This window comes from Meleagris gallopavo, chromosome 3, assembly GCF_905368555.1.
Source record: "Meleagris gallopavo chromosome 3, MGAL_WU_HG_1.1, whole genome shotgun sequence".
NCBI classification, from domain to species: Eukaryota; Metazoa; Chordata; class Aves; order Galliformes; family Phasianidae; genus Meleagris; species Meleagris gallopavo.
The window spans coordinates 85,606,548-85,626,146 of record NC_139406.1 but is presented as its reverse complement, the minus strand read 5'-3'; the positions used below and the strand labels follow the sequence as shown (position 1 = coordinate 85,626,146).

At 37.6% G+C, this 19,599-nt stretch overlaps 1 protein-coding gene across 2 annotated transcripts in view; it reads left to right on the top strand.

The window, feature by feature from the left end:
* The window catches only part of ADCY8 (adenylate cyclase 8), a 120,091-nt gene that overhangs the window by 14,894 nt on the left and 85,598 nt on the right, over nt 1–19,599 (top strand). For both annotated transcript variants that reach the window (XM_019614245.3, XM_010709320.4), the window contains exon 2: nt 14,679–14,828. In XM_019614245.3, the coding sequence (XP_019469790.2) occupies nt 14,679–14,828 (150 nt within the window). The remainder of the gene's footprint in view (nt 1–14,678; nt 14,829–19,599) is intronic.

Genomic DNA, 19,599 nt, shown 5'->3' with positions numbered 1-19,599 from the left:
TGTCAATAATGTCCAATTGAAAGAAAAGCAACATCAGTGAATGAATCTACAGAATGACAGGTTATTATTGCAGTCAAAAATACATTTCAAGTCATCATCATCTTATTGTAATTGACCTTCAGTTTTCCTCATGTCATATACCAGTTCAGATTAGTTTTATTTATAGCTACATATTAGTATATAATCAGATCATCATAATTTTGTGTATTCTGTTCATTACAAACATTTGAGGGGCATATGCCATTTAATTATGAAGATTAGGAATTCTCCTGGATGTTTCTGCTCTAAGCAAAGTAGATAAGCACTTCAGATGTTTAAAGATATAGTCTCTGAAAACTTTGGGATTACAGCTGTGTTCACAACTATTTGCAGATATACAGTGCACATGAAAATAATGGCAACAATATGGGCATGCAATGCTATAAATAAGCACAGTAATTATTTCATACCTGCTGAGTAGATAGGGCATTATTAAGATTTGGAAGGATCCTTACTATTTTTTTTACATCCAAATTCGTGCTGGACATCATGGGATAATATGTCTCTTGCAAAGTTTCTCTAACACTCCAGATAGGTCTATTAGACTAGAGGCTGCATTACGTTATTGGAGTAGCACTGCACCTTTCCTAGGGCTGAACACCCCATCTCTGCTGGAAAGCAGACAACTCAGCTTTTTCTTTTTACACAAAATGCTCTCTTCCTTCTTCAGTAAAGAAAAGTGTTCCAAGCAGCAGACAATTATAATTCAATCTTCAACATCTTCAATATCTTTATTGACGACCTGGATGAGGGCATTGAGTGCACCCTCAGTAAGTTTGCGGATGACACCAAGTTGGTTGGAAGTGTCGATCTGCCTGGGGGTAGTGAGGCCCTACAAAGGGATCTGGACAGGCTGGATAGCTGGGTTGAAGCCTATGGGATGAGGTTCATCAGGGCCAAATGCCGGGTCCTGCACTTTGGCCACAACAACCTCAGACAATGCTACAGGCTTGGGGCAGAATGGCTGGAAGACTGCGTAGAGGAAATGGACCTGGGGGTGTTGATTGATGTCAGCAGTGTGCCCAGGTGGCCGAGAAGGCCAATGGCATCTGAAACAGTGTTGTCATCAGGAACAGGGAAGTGATTATCCTTCTGTACTCAGCTCTGGTGAGGCCGCACCTCGAGTACTGTGTCCAGTTCTGGGCCCCTCGCTGCAAGAAAGACATTGAGGCCCTGGAGTGGGTTCAAAGAAGGACAACAAAGCTGGTGAGGGTTCTGGAGGGTTCTGGAGCAGCTGAAGGAGCGGGGATTGTTCAGTATGGAGAAGAGGAGGCTCAGGGGAGACCTTATTGCTCTCTATAACTACCTGAAGGGAGGTTGTAGTGAGCTGGGGGTTGGCTTCTTCTCTCGTGTAACTGGTGATAGAACTAGAGGGAATGACTTCAAGCTGTGCCAGGGGAGATTTAGGCTGGACATTAGGAAATACTACTTCTCTGAGAGAGTGGTCAGGCAGTGGAATGGGCTGCCCAGGGAGGTGGTGAATTCACCGACCCTAGAGGTGTTCGAGGAATGTTTGGATTTTGTGTTGAGGGATATGATTTAGTGGGAACTATTGGTGATAGGTGGATGGTTGGACTGGATGATCTTGAAAGTCTTTTCCAACCTTGGTGTTTCTGTGATTCTGTAATTCAGGGAACATGTTGGATTATGTTCTCTTCAAGGATAATAAACTCTGACTTTGCCAAGATAATTGTGGTTTGAGTTTTTTTTCTTACTATAAAGGTCAATACACTCATTCAGCAAAATGCCTTTATTTCCAGGCTATAAAATCTGTATCAGCAGTTCAGAGCAACTATAAAGAAACCTTTACTAAAATATTTTTAGTCTGCTATTTCTAATCCTACCTGATACAGGAATCTCTTAGTAATGATGAATGTTTTGAACATTAATGTTGGATTTTCAGTTCAGTGTAAAGAATGGCATAAAACACACGTGGAATACAGAACACATTCTAAAACAAATTGTGTCTGTTTTCCCTTTTGAAAGGATCAGAACATGCTATCTTTCTGAAATTTCAGTAAAAAATCAGTTTTTCAGCTTAATTTCTGGAGTGATTTTTGTGCCATGAAACATGGCATTGTCAGCTTTGATGTTCCTACCCTGTATGACCAAGGCTACAAGCAATTTGTTTTAGCACTCCTAGGAGAACAATCTTTTTCTATCATGACTGCTGCTGCACTGATCTATATAGAAGATACATGAGCTAAATGCTCACCCACATCAAACACTGCTTTGCCAGAGTAAATACTCCTTTGAAACCAATAAGCTCTCTTGTGAGCAGATTAAGACTGACCTTGCTCCTGAGTGGGTGTTTTTAAACGAAGTTTGAACTACAAAACTGTGGGCAACATTCATAGCCAAACATTGGATCAAATCTTGCATTCACCGGGAGGCATCTCCTGTTAGTTTATGTCCACCAAGTTTTAATATTCTCCTAAAGCTCTCATTGGTTTCAGCAGGTCTTAATATTAAAAATCAGAGACAGTGTTTGCTTTGTCTTGTATCATTTATTTAATATCCCATGAACAATATAGCTTCTATTTCTCACGCTTACACAAGCAGTAAAAGCAAAAACATGTCTTGTATTTTCAGACAAGGAGAATTTGGCTCGCTGCATACATCAGGACATAATGTTAATCCAGAATAAACCACTGCCGGAATTCGTCTTACCTAGTCACACCAATGTCAATTCAGAGTGAATCTTGCATCATACATCTCTGTGGTAGCAAAGTGGCAGAAGGAACTTAATCCTTTATTATTTGTGTGTGGCGTACTCTGCAATGCAAAGGACTGAGTCAACTTTTTCCCACAGCACTCTTTGTACTTTTGATGTCATTCTGACTTCCAGCTCACCACACTGAAGCATACACCATGACTAATAGTAAAACAACACCCACAGGTTTCACAAAGGAAAGTGTTTATCCTTGCTGAACTCAGGGAAATAAAACATTAATTCTGTGGTCTGCAGTGCTGTATGCTTTCGGGGCTTTTGTCCGGTATATTTCCATTTGTTCCTATATCCCTTCTCTGTCTTTTCTCTAGTATAATTCATAGGTGAGAGTTAAAGAAAATGGAGGGAAAAGAGACTTTTACGGACAATATTGAGTAGCATTAAATTGTTTTCAATAAAATTGAAGTTTGTGGATGTCCTGTCTCTGAAGGTATTCTAGGCCAGGTTGGATGGAGCCCTGGGCAGCCTGATCTAGTGATTGGCAGGCAACCCTGTTCATGGCAGGTGTTTGGAACTAGATGATCTTTTGGGTTCCTTTCAACCCAAGCCATTCTATGATTTAATGAAAACACAGCTTGAAAAAGCTTAACAGTTCAGGCCTGCTTCTGTTCCTAGATGTGTTAAACTTAGCTGTAGAAGACAAAGGCTCCTGGACCTTATTACCCCATGCTACACTATCTTAAAATTTTCCATGCAGGCTTATGCATATATTCACAGATTGTTCAGAATCATTCTAACATCACATCAGAATCTAAGACGCATCAACGGAGTTGATCCAAGCACAACAAATTACACCTTATCTGAAAGGACAGTCAGAGAGAGATCCAACAGGCATTGGCAAAGGCTACCCAGGGAGGTGGTGGAGTCACTGTACCTGGAGGTGTTCAAGAAACGTGAAGACGTGGCACTGAGAGACATGGTTTAGTGTTCATGGTGGGGATGGGCTGAAGGTTGGAATTGATGATCTTAGGAGTCTTTTCCAACTTTAATGATTTTACTATTCTATTTCCTGCAGTCTATCCCGAGGTCATATCAGTATTGGCTGTTAGTGCATCCTGGGATACCTGAACTTCTGCATACTCCCAAGTCTAGTAAACATAAAGTGGCTTGTCAAAATACAATCCACTATTTTATGCTACTCAAAGTTTCTCCAAAGTCAGGGCAGGGCTTTGGTATATCTGCCACGTTTATAGTTCAAAAATATCAAGGAGAGTCAAGTATCTCAGTCATTTTTCTTAGCGTTTTGCTAGGAGAGGAGATTGCTCAGTTCTGTCTTTCCTTGGTTTTCATGGTTCTCAGAGTTAACAGCAAAAGGAAATCATGAAGGAAATAATAAATACAGTGAATGTTAATTGCATTCATTGTGGTTTTTAGGTCCCTTTTATAAAAGTATGTTTAAATATGAACAAAACATTCATGATAAAAAATAGAAGAATTATTTGCCTTATTATTTCTGGAGTTGCAGACCTACAGCCTGACCCAGTCTGCAAGCGGACCCTTGTGATCTGACACAGAAATCAGCCGTAGATTCAGTGGGCGATCTCCATATCTAATGGTGTCTGTGGTCTGTGCAAAATTACCCGTCTGAAAGAGTGGTCAGGCAGTGGAATGGGCTGCCCAGGGAGGTGGTGGATTCACTGGCCCTGGAGGTGTTCAAGGAACGTTTGGACATTGTGTTGAGGGACATGGTTTAGTGAGAACTATTGGTGATAGGTGGATGGTTGGATTGGATGACTTGTAGGTCTTTTCCAACCTTGGTGATTCTGTGATTCTGTGTTTCTGTGAAAATGACAGCCAGTTACAAGTGTAGCTGTGCGGAAAACTCAGACTTTTGCTAAAAATGCTGGCAATGAAGTGTAAAGAGCTTTTGTTTCCATGCCTGTTTCAGCCTTTTTTTTTTAAGCTAATAGTTTTAAAAAGGAACATCTGTGGGGAGCTGTTTGTTTGTTTTCCAGCAGGTATAACTGATTAACACAAACATCTGATCAGTGGAACTTCCCATTAATGTAGAAGAAGGCTTTGAAGAACACATGTAATTTGGAAAATGACAGTGAAGAGTATGACACCCTCATTTATTTCTTCATACGAGTATTTTCAGTACAGCTTCAGTTAAACCACTTTACTTTTTAAAAATTATTAGTCTCACTCTCACCCAGACTGGTGTGCCTTTCATAAGACAGTTTTTATTTCTTGATAAAGGATCCAAAAGGAAGTTAAGATCATTATGTCTTACATTTTCTTTTTCTTCTTCTTTTTTTTTTTTTTTTCCATTGCAAAACCAAATGGAAAAAATGATTTGCAAAATCCTACCTTTGCCTATAGAAAGAGCTTGATAATTCAGAGGGAAACATGCACAACCTGACCCAATGTAGCTAGGCAATATTCTCTGGTGGAGGCTGTTGTAATACTGCAGACTGCAGTTAATCAGAGTGACCTGTACGAAAATCATGGAAATTGACAATTTCCATCAGGAAGAGGGGTAGAGTACATACTGCAGGTAATTGTTGGGATGCGCATACATTTGGTCAGATGAAAACAACAACAAAGTGTGTCAGAAAAGATGAACTGCTGTCAGCCCTCCAAACATAATTATCATTTACTCAGTTTTGACATCCTGCTTCAGATAAGAGCCATTATCCAGAGCAATAAAAACAGCTGTGCAGAACACCATTACAAACCCATTTAGTAGAAGTTCAGACTACCTAATTCTGTTTTCCTTAAAATACGGTTAAACTGTTTTCAGTGCTGCAAAGCTGCTTTGGTGATATTTTTTCCACCATGCATCCTGATCAGTTGCATAATACAATACAGGAAGTACTAGAAGTTATTCTGTCTTTGCTATCTTGTATTAGATTAGAGAGAACTATTGAGAAATCTTGGGACATTTTCCAAAAGTTACTTTAGAGATCACTTTTTTTAGATTGTCCAGACTCACATTTATGCCCAATGATGATCTCAGAGATCTTCAGACAGATAGCAGCTGGAAGCTTTTCTCACTGAGAGGTTAGCTGTGATGTCTGATGTGTGTTTCCCAACCGGTGCATTTGAAGTGGGAGATATTCATCTGTGCAATGCAAGGGTAAAAAATTGATTTCTCCCTTGGCTATAAATGGGATATGGCTTCTATCAAATGTAATTTGTTGCATTTACTTTGAATAGTAAATATATAGCTTGCAAGGGATATCAACTTCTGCATTAAAAAAAAAAAAAGTGTAGGGAAAAGTCAGTCTGATCTTCAAAAGTCTGAAATACATATGTGTAGTAATGGAAAATCCATAACTGCTTTTCACTCTCTTCTGAGCAATAAGCAGGCAAAAAACATCATTTTAGTAGCTTCCTAACCTACCCTGATTGCCATGGGCTACTTCAGTGAGTTTCAATGAACACAGGTACTTGTGTAGTATTGTGCTTTGTTTTTCATCAGTTTCTATGAGTTCTTACAGAAGCTGCTCTTGGTTAGATATCTCAAGTAATTTAAAGGAATTCCATACTACATATACTATAGTTTGAAATCTATATATACTAGGGCTGCTCAGAAAGTAATGCCTCCCATTTTATTATGTTGATCCACAACATCAGAGGCAGATGGTCGTGGTACGGCAGTAGGGGGTTGAATCTTTCTGTCAATATTCTGTTGACATTCACTGATACTTGCTGAACACTAAAGGAGACCAAACAGTGGATGTCATCACAGTGAGGTAGTGGGGGGGGGGGGTGTTCTAGCAGTGGTGACAGTGGCAATGGGTCACCTCAACTAGTGCATATTATTACAATCACAGAATGCAGGCTCTTGTTCAGTGCTGGGAAAAATGTGTATGTAATGGTGGTGACTATGATGAAAAACAGTATTTTGTAGATGAGAATTTGCTCGATTAAATAGTGTTATTTTATGCTCTTATCTGTTGTAGTTTACATGGAAATTAATAGGAGGCATTACTTTCAGAGCAACCTATGTATTTTGAAAAGAAAATAGATATTCTCATTTGATCCTTCCACATTTAAGCATACTAAATGAGGTGACATTTTGGGAGAATAAAGTGAAGACTTCTAGAAGGTTTGACTTTAGATTTTTTCTTTTTATTATTCTATAATCCATTTTTCTGAGAGTAGAGGGAGAAGGTACCTACCCAGCAGACAAAACACTGAATAGGGGATGTTATTCATCTCAGAGGATAAGACTGATTGTTCTGAACAGGAACATTTCAGCTATCTGTAACAGCATCCTGTGTGCACAGTAATGATGAAAGAGTGGTATGAACATGAGATGCGATTACCAGATTTCATTGTGTAGTTCAAGATCAGTTCCTAGATGAGAGTCAGAGAGAGGATCCAGCAGACTTCCCTGTAGCCATGGAAAACTGCCTAATTAAGATAATTTACCCACTTCTGCTCATTCACCTGTATGCATGAACTATGATCCTAGTACTGACATTATGCCAGTGTCCAGCCAACTAAATGTCTATAAAAAGAAAAGCACCAAAATAAGTTTACCAAAAGTCACAGAACAGATTTTTTTGTTGCTGTTGCTAAAGTTAGGTCTGTATCCTAAATATTACACTAACTCAAAGGGAGATGGATGTGATGTACTGAAAATGATTTCACATTCGGGGCTGTTCAATGACAGTAGTAAGGTTGTATGTTCACTCTATTGCCTCCGTACATCACTCAAGTTATGTCAGCTCTTATGAGTCTGATATGATACAAATTTCCGGGAAGGCCCCTCATTCCACAGTGTGTTGCAAAACATGGTTGATAGCTGATCACCAAATTGTATGGTTTGAGCTACCTTTGAACAATTTACTCAGACATTCAATTTTCTACATTTCTAATGGATTCAGTGAGATGGAACGAGCAAGGAGGAAATAGCTATTTTTCTAATAGCAAATTAGATCTCTTATTCTGACTATTAGAGATATGTGTTACTGAATTATGCCTTGAAATAGGATGACTGATTTTGCACAAACATGTCATTGCTCAGGAGAATGAATGGTCTTTGTTTTCCAAATCATTAGCAGTGCAGGAGCAATAGGTGTGTTAAGATACTCTATAATGAAACCAGTGATGTTTGGCTGGTCGTATATCAGGAGTTGGACTCAGTGATCCTTGTGGGTCTCTTAAAACTCAGAGTATTCTATGATTCTATGATTTTATAATCATTTCTTAGCATACATTCTATGTTTTGGTAGACAGGGACAATAAGTCTTGGATGCTATAGATTTCATGCACCTTAGGGGCCAGACTGTGATCCAAAGTATATAATGAAGTTCTCTAGTGTTCACTTCGGAAGCAACAAGAAGAAACTTCTTAAGGAAAATTGGTTGTCCTGATGGGCTAAACAAGTTCTGAGTTTTTGAAGAAAGGATGTACCTGTGAAAGTGTTGCATAAAGGAATTATAAAACTCAGCTTTATACCCAGAAGCTTATATACACAAATGACTGTTTTCACATTTAGAAAACCAGAAGTAGGTGGGGCGAAGCACACCTCTTAACCATCACAGTCTGTGCTTGTCTAAATTTACTATGAATAGGCCATATCTCTCTGTCTTCACCAGTAAATGTTATATTCCCACCTGTAAGTAAATTACAGAGATTTGGATCAGAAAGAAGACTTCAGCACTCACTCCAGCTGTGAGCAGCAGCATAACAGCTGTTGTACAGTTGGACAATGTAAAGGATCAGGAACAGATCTGGAAATCTGGAAATTCATGCAACAATTTAGGCACCTCTGTGGGGCAAGTGGAGCTCCCATAAATTTTGATGAAGCACTGATAGTCTAAAACACACACTGAAAAATCTATCATGGCCAGTAGCATTTAGCAGAATCCCAGAAGTCAGACAAAGTGAATCTGGGGAATAAGAAAACTCCTTACAAAGTGGCTTAACAATAAAGCAGCAAAGATTTCAGTTTAATGAGTTAGCAGCAGTACCAACTATGAATACTCACGTGCTTCTTCTCCCTGTGGAGGCTGTGATGTGAACTCAATCAGACAACTGCTCTAGATAGGAAAATCACTGCCAATGCCAAGTGTTTGTTTTTTAAGTTGGCCCATTTCCCTGATACAGTTCACAGTAGGGTCCCACAGATAATTGATCTGGCTTGACAAAGGGGAAGCTGTGCTGAGGGATCAAGGTGGGCAAGAGGCAGAACAGAGATACAGGTACTTACTGGTTTTGCTGCCAAGAGCTTTGATTCATAAAACCATGGTCTCAGCTGGAAATAGAGGCTTGCTGTAGCCTAGCAGTGAGAGAGTGCTGGAGTCTGTGCTGCCAGATGTTCCTGTTCTATACAAAGTACAGAATTTTGATTTCAAATCCCACACTTCTTATGCATCCCTCAGCTCATTTCTGGCGATCCATTCTTTAAGAGCATAAGTTATTTTCTGTCTAAGCAACCTAAGTAAGGCAAGGATAGAGAAGGTAGTGAGGAATAAAGTTTCTGAGACATTTTAGGTAAAAACTCAATCTTGTGGCAAGCTGCTATTTTTAGTTAAACAACTAATTATGAATCAAAATTCCTCTCTAAACCCAATTAACCAATAATAATTACCATAGCAACAAGTTCTTTATGTGGCACATGCTGAAAACACTCTTAAAGATGCACAACAGCTTTACTTTCGTAGTCTTCCCAAAACAACCAAGAACTACTCCAATCTGTCATTGAAGCAAATCCTAAACTAGAAAGACAGATAAGAAAATAATTAAACAATTTCCAACAGGCTCATTTCAGGAATGAATGAAATTTCTGCTCTTTAATGTTAATCTTCCTTGGGAATGTTCAGCTGGAGATTTCTTTACTTTTCAGATGTGTTTTGGTGAGATTAGCCCAGAACTGTTCTGTTTCTATACTGAAGATCTAAATTACCTGCTGAAGAGTATTAGTTTTCTCTTTTTCATCTGAGATGGTAAAACAGATGTTTAGCATTCTCCCACATTTCAGATTTTTTTTCTGGACCTTTTCAGTTTTCTTTTCTTCATCTCTATTTGCTTTACATGTGAATCACAGAATCATAGAATGGGTTGGGTTGGAAGGGAACCCAAGCATCATCAGGTTTCTACCCCCCTACCACAGGCGGGGCCACCAGCCTCCAGATCTGGCACTAGACCGGTTACCCAGGGCCCCATCCAATCTAGTCTTGAACACCTCCAGGGGTTGGGGCATCCACAACCTCTCTGGGTAGCCTGTGCCAGCACCTCACCACTCTCTCTGTGAAGGATTTCCCTCTGACATCTAATATAAACCTTCCCTCCTTGAGCTTAAAACCATTCCCCCTTGTCCTATCACCTATTCACCTGAGTAAAAAGTTGATTCTTCCCCTTTTTATAATCCCTTTTTAGATACCGGAAAACTGCAATGAGGTCTCCTCACAGCCTTCTCTTCTCCAGGCTGAACAAAGTCTATCTCCCTCATCCTGTTTTCTGAACATCTCCTACCACTAACTGTGCTAACCATGATGAAGATCTGCGGTAGTGAATCTCTTTTAGGTTTTTCTAACCATCCAACATATTTCCAATTTGTTGGATTTGTTGAATTTTGTTATGTTTTCATTTCACTTTAGATTATGGGCTATTTGAGTCTTCTGAACTCAGTCAGGTACTATACAATGCATAACTGACCCTAACTGGCAGGTCTCAGAAAGCACTGAATTAGGAGATTATACTGCTGACTTTATGGATTCACATTCCCTGATGGACAATTGCACTTTTTCAAAAGAAAACATAATAGAACGTAAACATGTTGCAGATATGATTTTTGAAGATCTAAAACTTGACATCTGCAAACTCTTCTCTAACTCAGTCTCTGTGCTTCATAAATTCACAGAAAACAGAATAAAGTCCAAATCAAGACAAACTGTGGTGCTTGGAATAGGAGAAATGGCCCCAAATCGTTACACATAGCCCAACTCTGCTCTCAACAGCACTAACTCCCTCACTGTGCCCTTCTGAATTTCCTTTTCTTGAGCTACATTCAGTTCTGTCATGTTAACTTCACAGCTTCACAGCTTCATTGCCCTTCTCTGGATACACTCCAAGGCATCAATGTCATTCTTGTAATGAGGGGCCCAAAACTGTGCGCAGTACTTGAGATGTGACCTCACCAGGACTGAGTACAGGGGGATGGATGATCATGTACGAATCATCAGGGACAGCGTGGGTCCTGTTGCAGATATTCCCAAGCATCACAGTGATGATACCTTTTGTTCGCATTTTTTAAATATTTAAGAAGCAGACCTCCCCAAGACCTATTTAATATCAAAACATGTCACTCATGCTTTTAAGATTACTTGTTATCTCTACTATAGCTGCTTATTTGAGTGCTGTGCGAGGTAAAAATAGGCTAAAAGGCTTATAAATGTCTTGAAAAGATTTTCTTTTTTTTTTCATCCTATACCTCAGCTTTCCTACCGTGTTGTTCCTGATTATCTTCTAGTTGGTCTAAAATTGTGTATATCTTACAAAATCAGTCTGTCCTGGTTTGTGTCCCTGACGTGCAATAGAAAATCCTGCAAGACTTCTGGAATTGGTCACTGTAAACTGCAGGTGAAAGGAGTGACAATAAGGGACTGAAGTATTTTATGTCTTTTTCTTTTTTTCTTTTTATTAACAAGAGCCACAGATTAGTATCATTGCAAGGCATAGTGTTTTCCTCCTCAGATTGGTTTCAAGCAGACTACTATGTATAAGAAAAATTCTGTTTCTGAGTAAGCTGCAGTTTTACCTGTAGCATGTTTTCCATAAATCCCTTTATCCAAATCAAATTATGGACTCATGAAATCTAATTGAAGGCCAAATTCTACTGCATTTGCTCAAAGGCGATCTGCTGAAGTGAGTGGCACTTGTCCTGAGTATTAGCAGAGACAGGTGACTGAACTGGGTGCATGTGGATGTTATAATTAAATTTGCAAGCAAACAACAATACTCTGCCACTGCTTTTACCACTGAACTATACAGTTCAAATGTTGTAAAATACTTTTATCTTTTTTCATCCTAAACCGTAAGTTTTCTAGTATGCGAGCATAGATTATCCTCAAGTCAGTCAAAATGACACAAAATGCTGACTTCTCCAGCCATCCACAGCTGACACTTCTGTTGTTGTGCTGCATGGTGCAGTCCAAACTGGTCTTATGTCAGACCGTCATACACTTAGAATCATAGAATCTTGAAATCACAGAATATTTCAAGTTGAAAGAGAATCATAACGATAATTGAATTCACGCCACTGGCTCCACACAGGATCACCCAAAAATCAGACCATGTGTCTGAGAGCATTGTCCAGACACTTCTTGCACTCTGGCAGCTTGAGTCCATGCTCACTGCCTTGGGCAACCCGTTCTATGCCTGCCACCCTGTGGTGCAGAGCCTGTCCCTGACCCCCACCCGCCCCTCCCCTGACACAGCTCCATGCCGTTCCCTCGGGCCCTGTGGCTGTCATACAGAGCAGAGCTCAGCACTGCCCTCCGCTCCCTGTGAGGAGCTGCAGCCGCAATCAGGCCTCCCATCAGCTCCTCTGCTCTGGGCTGAACACACACAGGGATTTCAACTGCTTCTCACACATCTTGATCTCCAGAGCCTTCACCATCTTTGTTGACCCACTTACTAGCAGTCTGTGACAGGAAGGAGTTATCTCATGGGCTGAATTCCTGTATTCTCTATTTTGTGCAGAGATGGAAAGTGTCTGATGGAAGCTGGCTGATCTGGGGAATGTCATCTCCAGTCAACCATGGTGAGATAGAGGAAAGCAGAAATAAGGAGATGGGATGGTGACAAACACTATAAGAATAAATAGTTTTAACTTCCTCCCTTAAATAAAATAGAGGCTGCAAGGAGATACGCTGTATGTCAGTAAAATCAGGGGAGCTGAAAGGAAGATGAAATGGTAATGATTAGATGAAATGATGCTCATAAGCATGATGGAGCACTCAAAGAAATGATAAGGTTGCAAACTAAAGCAAAAAAAAAAAAAAAAAAGAAACATTTTTAACAGAAAGTGCCTAATTAAATGGTAGATATTTTTTGACATGGGATGTGGTAGGGGCCAAAGATATAACTTCAGGTAAGTATCAGAGAAAAGTGCACACAGTTGATCTACCAGGGGTTGTTAAACAAATGGATAGAGTATGCCAGCTCCAGCTTAGAGGTGCTGTAAAGAACATGATCCTGGAAACTAGGATGATGCAAAGATCATGCTAATCACACCCTATTTCTCATAAGCTTTTCCTAGACTTCTATTATTGGCAAAGATTAAGCAGAGCTTCAGATGGAGCCAGGATATGCATTCTTATTTAATCATGGCATATAAACTGTAAATGAATTCCCTGTTTGATCATAGAACAATGTTCCAAATTCAGAAATACGGGAATATATAAAGGTGATGTTTCTGCCAAATGCATTTGGTTTGATATCAAATATCACTTTAGCAACCTACTTGAATGTGAGGAATGAGACCTGCAGATCTAAGTCACAGCATCAAAATGAGATTAGGAGTTTTTCTAAATGTTTTCTTCTATTAGAAGAAGCAAAAGTTGGATCTTAGTACAACTGATTATCAGATAACACTACAAAAATACAACTTTTAGCCAATGATGTCCCTCAGCCACAGTCTGATGGAGCTTTCAGGACAGTTTAGGAAAAACATTCTAGCGCACTTGACTTATACATGCACTCCTACCTAAGCATTCTCTGTAATTTGCTATCAGGGACAGGATTCAGAGTGTTGAACACTTTGTCCATCATTGCATGGCAGTTCTAATGTTGTTATGACCCTATAAGAATGACCCTCACTGTTATGGTGCATAAGTATCAGAGCCTGGACATCTCTCAGATGATGCTGGCATGCAGGGTAATGTAGTCCATGGCTGCTTTGTCACAAGAACTGTGGTGCAACCCTGAAAAATAGGGCACAATTAGTGACACCTCATTAGCACAGTGGCTCTGACTGCACCATGACAGAGAGAAGAATAAAACAACCTAAAAACAGAATGAAGCAAGAGCTGAGAGGACTTCCCATAAACTTGTAATATACATCAGCAATGAAGTGTTGGATAAAGAACTGAATTTGCAGGGCTCTTTTCTGTCTATAATGCACGCAAACATTATACATTTTTTAATGTGTTTCCTAAAAGATCCTCACTTGTTGATATGTTATGCCTTACAAATAAACAGAGCACAAAGAGGTATAAATGACAAGCAAACAAGCCATTGGAATTTATACTGTCCAACCATACACTCCCATTTGGATCATTTAAGTTCATGTCTCAATGAAAGAAGCTGTGACGCACCTTCTACAAGGAAAGAGTGCAGCTCTTACGTAAGCATTGGTGAATAAAGGGCTTGTGTACACAGGCACAGGCTATGCAAGTATTTGGTTATGCATTCAGCTTCTCTTGTTGGATAGTTCGGGATTCAGATCATGTAAGCTTGTACTTTGGCACCAGCTGAAAATGAATTTATTTGATTTGATCAATAACAGAATAACTATTATAATTGATACTAATTCTTAGCTAACTGGCACTCTTTGTTTTCCTTAATATGGCTTTGCTCTCAAACTAGCCATAAAACAAATCAAAAAGTTGCTTCTACAGAAGAGGCAGTGCAAAAACAAATCGTTAATTATGTTTGTAATCATTCCTGACTATAGCCCTGTGAGTCACTTCTTGGAAACATCATTTGTGGTTCAACTAGAGTTTAATGCCCCCAAATACTTTATACTTCTTCCTCAAGGCAGAGAGAATGTTATATATTTGATGCCTTTAATTAAGATCCAAGGGATTCCTCTATGCAAACTTTCATAGCCTTTTAGTTTTACAGCCAACATGACTGGAGAGCCATTATTCTTATTCCCTCTTCATATTTTTAAACAGATATTTTTGCTTCTGTTACCTGATCAAATCATGCTTGTTATTTGTTGCAGATAGCGGCCCAGGCAGTGTTATTTATGTGTATGAACACCGCAGGAATCTTCATTAGCTACCTATCAGACAGAGCACAACGTCAAGCCTTCCTGGAGACCAGAAGATGTGTAGAAGCCAGACTGAGGCTAGAGACAGAAAACCAGCGACAGGTATTCAAGAAACACTCCTATTTTTGTATTAACTGGAATTGATAATTGAACAGCCCGGGCTGTTGGCTCATTTGTAGCCTCAGTGTGATGCTATCTGATTTGTGCAGGTTAAGTGAGATGATTGCAATCATTTTGCTGTTGTGTATTGATCTGATATGACAATTTTAAGATTTTCTTAGGGAAACCAGATGAATATCACTGCTTTTTCCTATACAAGAAGAGGGGGTCATTGTGTGAAGCAGTATCTCACAGCTTTTTAGAAATGATTGTTTACACAAGTGGGGTTAAAACTGGAGAAGTTGTTTCAGCATGTTTTGGATACAAAAAGCTTGTATTAGCTGAATTAAGCAACTTCATGGAAGAAAACTCTATCTAGATTGAGAAAATACTAAAACATTGCCTTTGCCTCCGAGATGATTTTTCAGAGCTGGAATCCTACTACAAGGAAGTATCACTGTATGCTTTCTCTAATCCTAAACTCTTCTCTGAAAATTTCCTTTTGATCACTGTGAGCAATAACGTGTTGGACTAGATGAACCTTTGGTCCAAACTTGTATAGTTGTTCTTAGGTACATCATAATTTCCAATCCATAACTAAGAGACATCCAGTAAAATAAGTTTTCCACTTATTAATTTCTGCTTAGGCAGTAGAAATGAGATGTACCATTACGAAATTATGCTTTTCAACTGAAATATCAGAAGGTTCATCTCTTATTTTAAAAAGTTGCATGGAGATCAAAGTACAACCTATAACATTACACTGCTGTTTCTTACTCATATTAATTTCATCCTTCTGTAAAGAAATGTGTGTTATTTTCCAATTTAATTTAGTTTAATTTATTAAAGTCACTTTCTTATAAAGATATTTAGGAAATGTAATGCTTTATACTTAAAGTGAGAATTGAAGCAATGACCGTGTTGAGTGTTGCCACTTAGATCTGACAGAAGGTCTCTCCAGTCATTGTTGACTGGGGGTCCTGAAGGAAAGCTGGATTCTTCCTGGGATGCTCCCTTCTCATTGTAACTGTAGGAGTTCGTTTTTTGTTTTTGTGGCCTGGCTTGTTTTTATTTTTGTTTTTGTTTATAAAAAGCTCTTTTCTTGTCAATTCCTTTGTAAACTAGCACTTTGTAAGCTTTTACATTCAGTATCGTTCCCTAGAGTTCAGTGTAAACTTCTTCAGAAAATGATAACAGGAATTTTCCCTGCTCCAGATAATTCTGAGGATTTTCCATTATAACTGTTTTATTTTCTCATGGAAAATGAAATTTCTATGAAGATAACATTCTTTTTTTCCTGAGAAATTCAATTTTGCTGAAATTTTATTTCCTATTAGGAAAATGAAGACAAAGTGCTTCTATTTCAATGGGTTTTAAAAAATAATAACAACAAGGTTTTGTTTAGTGCAGATGAAAGTAGGGCTTGCATCTGAAAGATTTGTTTCTAATAAATGTTGAACAGTGCGTTTTGTTTTGGCCCAGTGCCTTGCAAGGATCTAAGGCTGTGTTGTTCCCTGAGGACAGAACTTCCTGGAGAGTTAGACATTTATGACTGAGACTCACCTATAAACAAAGTACTGTGTCATAGGCATCATATGACTGGAAATGCATAAGGGGAAAGGTGTTCTGTCCAAGGACAATACCTTAGAGAAAAATACAGGTATCTGATAACTTAAGGAAAGAGTTCTTTTAAAACTCAACTTAATGCTAAGCTAGTCCCAAATTTAACTGTTGGACTTGATGACCTTGAAGGTCTTTTCTAACCTAAACGATTGTATGATTCTCTGTTTAGGAACAAAACATTTTGATATAATTCTAATTAATTTGGTTGGAACATTTGAACTCTAATATTATGAACACCTATATATGAATGTATACACATTTTTATATATTACATATATCAATATAATATTATGTTATATGAGTATGATGTATTTCTGTTAAATATTCTAATCTGTATTCTATAATCAATTTGCTGTGTATAGCAATGCAAATGAATGCTATATTAGATCTATGTATTTTAAACATATATGCGTGAAATATATTTCATACCATACATGTATTATATACATGTATATAGTATACAAAATATATACACATATATTATGTGTATTATATATAATCTAAATACATACTTACGTATTATATACAAAATGACTTTATCTGTATTTGGGACAAGAGCAATGATGATATATTCCAGTTCTGGAATGAAGACTATCTTCTCTGAGTCTTCTGTTCTTTCTGTTTCTTTCCAAAGTAATGGCTCATGTAAGCAATTTCTAAATGTGCATCCATTGGGGTGACTGAAAATGTCATATGCTGGGTGGATGCTTTTTTTCTTGTAGCTTTGTCATCTCCACTGGATTACTATCTGCAGGCAGTAATTTACTTTCAAGACATTCGCATTTCATGATACAGGTAACATGTAGTTTTTCTCCACGTGGTATAAATATTATATTATGACATTATTATTATATTCATAGCACATTTTAAAAAAATTAAGGATCAATTTTGATAAATTCATTCTGTAACTTTCCAGTAAACTTTTCTGATAACTGAAGAAGGGGGGAAAAAAAAGAAAAAAAATGTGTACAAGCCAATAGCTGTGATATGGCTTCTGAAATTTTCTAAAAGTATGAACTGAGTAAATGGACATATAATTATTTGTATAATTCTTCCAGATAATAGTTCCAGGAGTCATGTTGTGGCTTTAACGTTAGAAAAAGACCAAGCAGAAATATACAAATAAAATATTTCCTCCTTATTAAAAAGTTGCGTGGGCTATATGACAAAAAATATAACTACTTAAAATTGCAGGTAATATTCAATAAGGAATATGTACAAAGAGGAAAAGTATATATATATATATTTGAAGAGACTATTTTCGTTTGTTATATGCATTATGAACTATCTTAATTATTTTTATCAGTAGGTCTTCAAAAGTAGATGTTTTCAAAGTTGCAACATAATTTTCCCATAAGCATAGAAAACTCCATCCTTAATATGACTGAAAATCTGAATTCTTTTCCATTTTGTTTTATTTCTCCTCAGTTCTCATAAGCTTTATAAACTTAAGGTTTCTTACAGCAGGGTCAACACTTCTGTGGCTTTCAGTGGTGATACTCTTTCCTTTTGTGGTAACGAGTGGCATAATTAAAATCTCACAAGGTTTGTTTCCACTTCTTAAGCTGAAAATAATAGTGACAATTATAACATGTTATAGATATTGCATGTCATATATGAAGTATGACAGATTGCCATTTGGTCTGGTTTGGGACTGACTTGGTTTAAATCAGAAGACTACAAAAGTAGGAAAAAAAAATATGAGTTAAAAACTGAAGCAAGGAATTATAAGTATTCTTTTTTACTTTCATAAGTATTTACAGAGCAAAACTTACAGTTAAAAATATATATAAATGCTTTTCATATGCTTCTGTTCATTTTTACGCACTGTTAAAACTAATACATAATTTCTGTGCTCTCAGAATGATCTCTCCAGTTTTTCAGTATACTTTATATTGATCACCTCTAAGCATATATCATTCTAATAACTAAGTGCTAGGCTATCATTATTATGCAAATCATAATACCTAAAAGAGCCCACAATGGAAATTCACTAGTTGTGAAGTAAACAAAATCTATGTCTTAGAGGCAGTAAAGAGGTAGAATGAGATATACGTAGTTGTACAAAGAAACAGTAAAAATGATAAATAAGGAATCTGTTTGGGTTTCAGAGATTTTGAAGATTTCCCTAGTGAGTACTTTCAGAATTCCAAAAAACATAAACTTTCTACATCAGCTTCAGTCTTGTGGTGGAAAGCAAGAGGTAAAGAGAACATTTCCTGATGAAATTCATATTGACAAGACAAATATTTTTCAGTGAAAATACTCTCATTCATTGATTTGTCATCGTCCTTTTTGTACAGTGTAATGAATATGGAAGTTAAAACCACCAAAATAATAGTTTGCCCCACTATGGTGGAATGATGTTTTTGTGTGTTTGTAGAAGAACAAATAGCAATTCTGAGGTGGAACTTTGAAAGACATGAATTTTTTTTATTTTCTCTTTTCAGATACTGTCCAGCAGTTTGTGATCTCTTTCTTTTGTGAGACTTTCACGATTTAAGGATCCCTGTTTCTGTTTCAGTATGGTTGATATATATATATTTTTTTTCCAGTTTGACTTCAAAGTCCATTAGTTCATTCTCCATAGAAAACATCCACAGGTGCACAGGTTTAGCTTTCAAGCAGATTGCAATGCATTCATCTACTGCACATATTGAAGGCGATGAAATGTAGTCTTGTGTGAAGAGAAGAATTTTAAGGAATCTGACTAAAGTTTGTCAGAGCTTTTAAATGACTTAAATTCCAGTTTCAGCATTTCAAAACCTCTACACAATTGAAGTATAAAACTCTGTTTGTTTCATCCTTCCTCTCTCATCACCATTTACTCTTTACAAGTCTTTCAAGTAAAATTTTCACAAGTATTTCTGAAAGATCACAGTTTCAGCCTAATTTTCAAAAGTAACAAATTCAGGGAGGATCTGATATTTATGTATGTATATTTACTTTTCATTAATTTTCAGAAACAGTGTCTTTCCTAAATCTAATCACTATTTTAATAAAGTGAAGAGTATGGTGGATAGTAGTAGTTGTAAATTGCTTATGTTTAAGATGTATACTTATATCAAACAGCCAAAGTGGCAGTCATAAAATGTCCTCCAGTGTTGTTATCAGTACATGGCAATTATGTATAAATGAAGAAAATGATGTT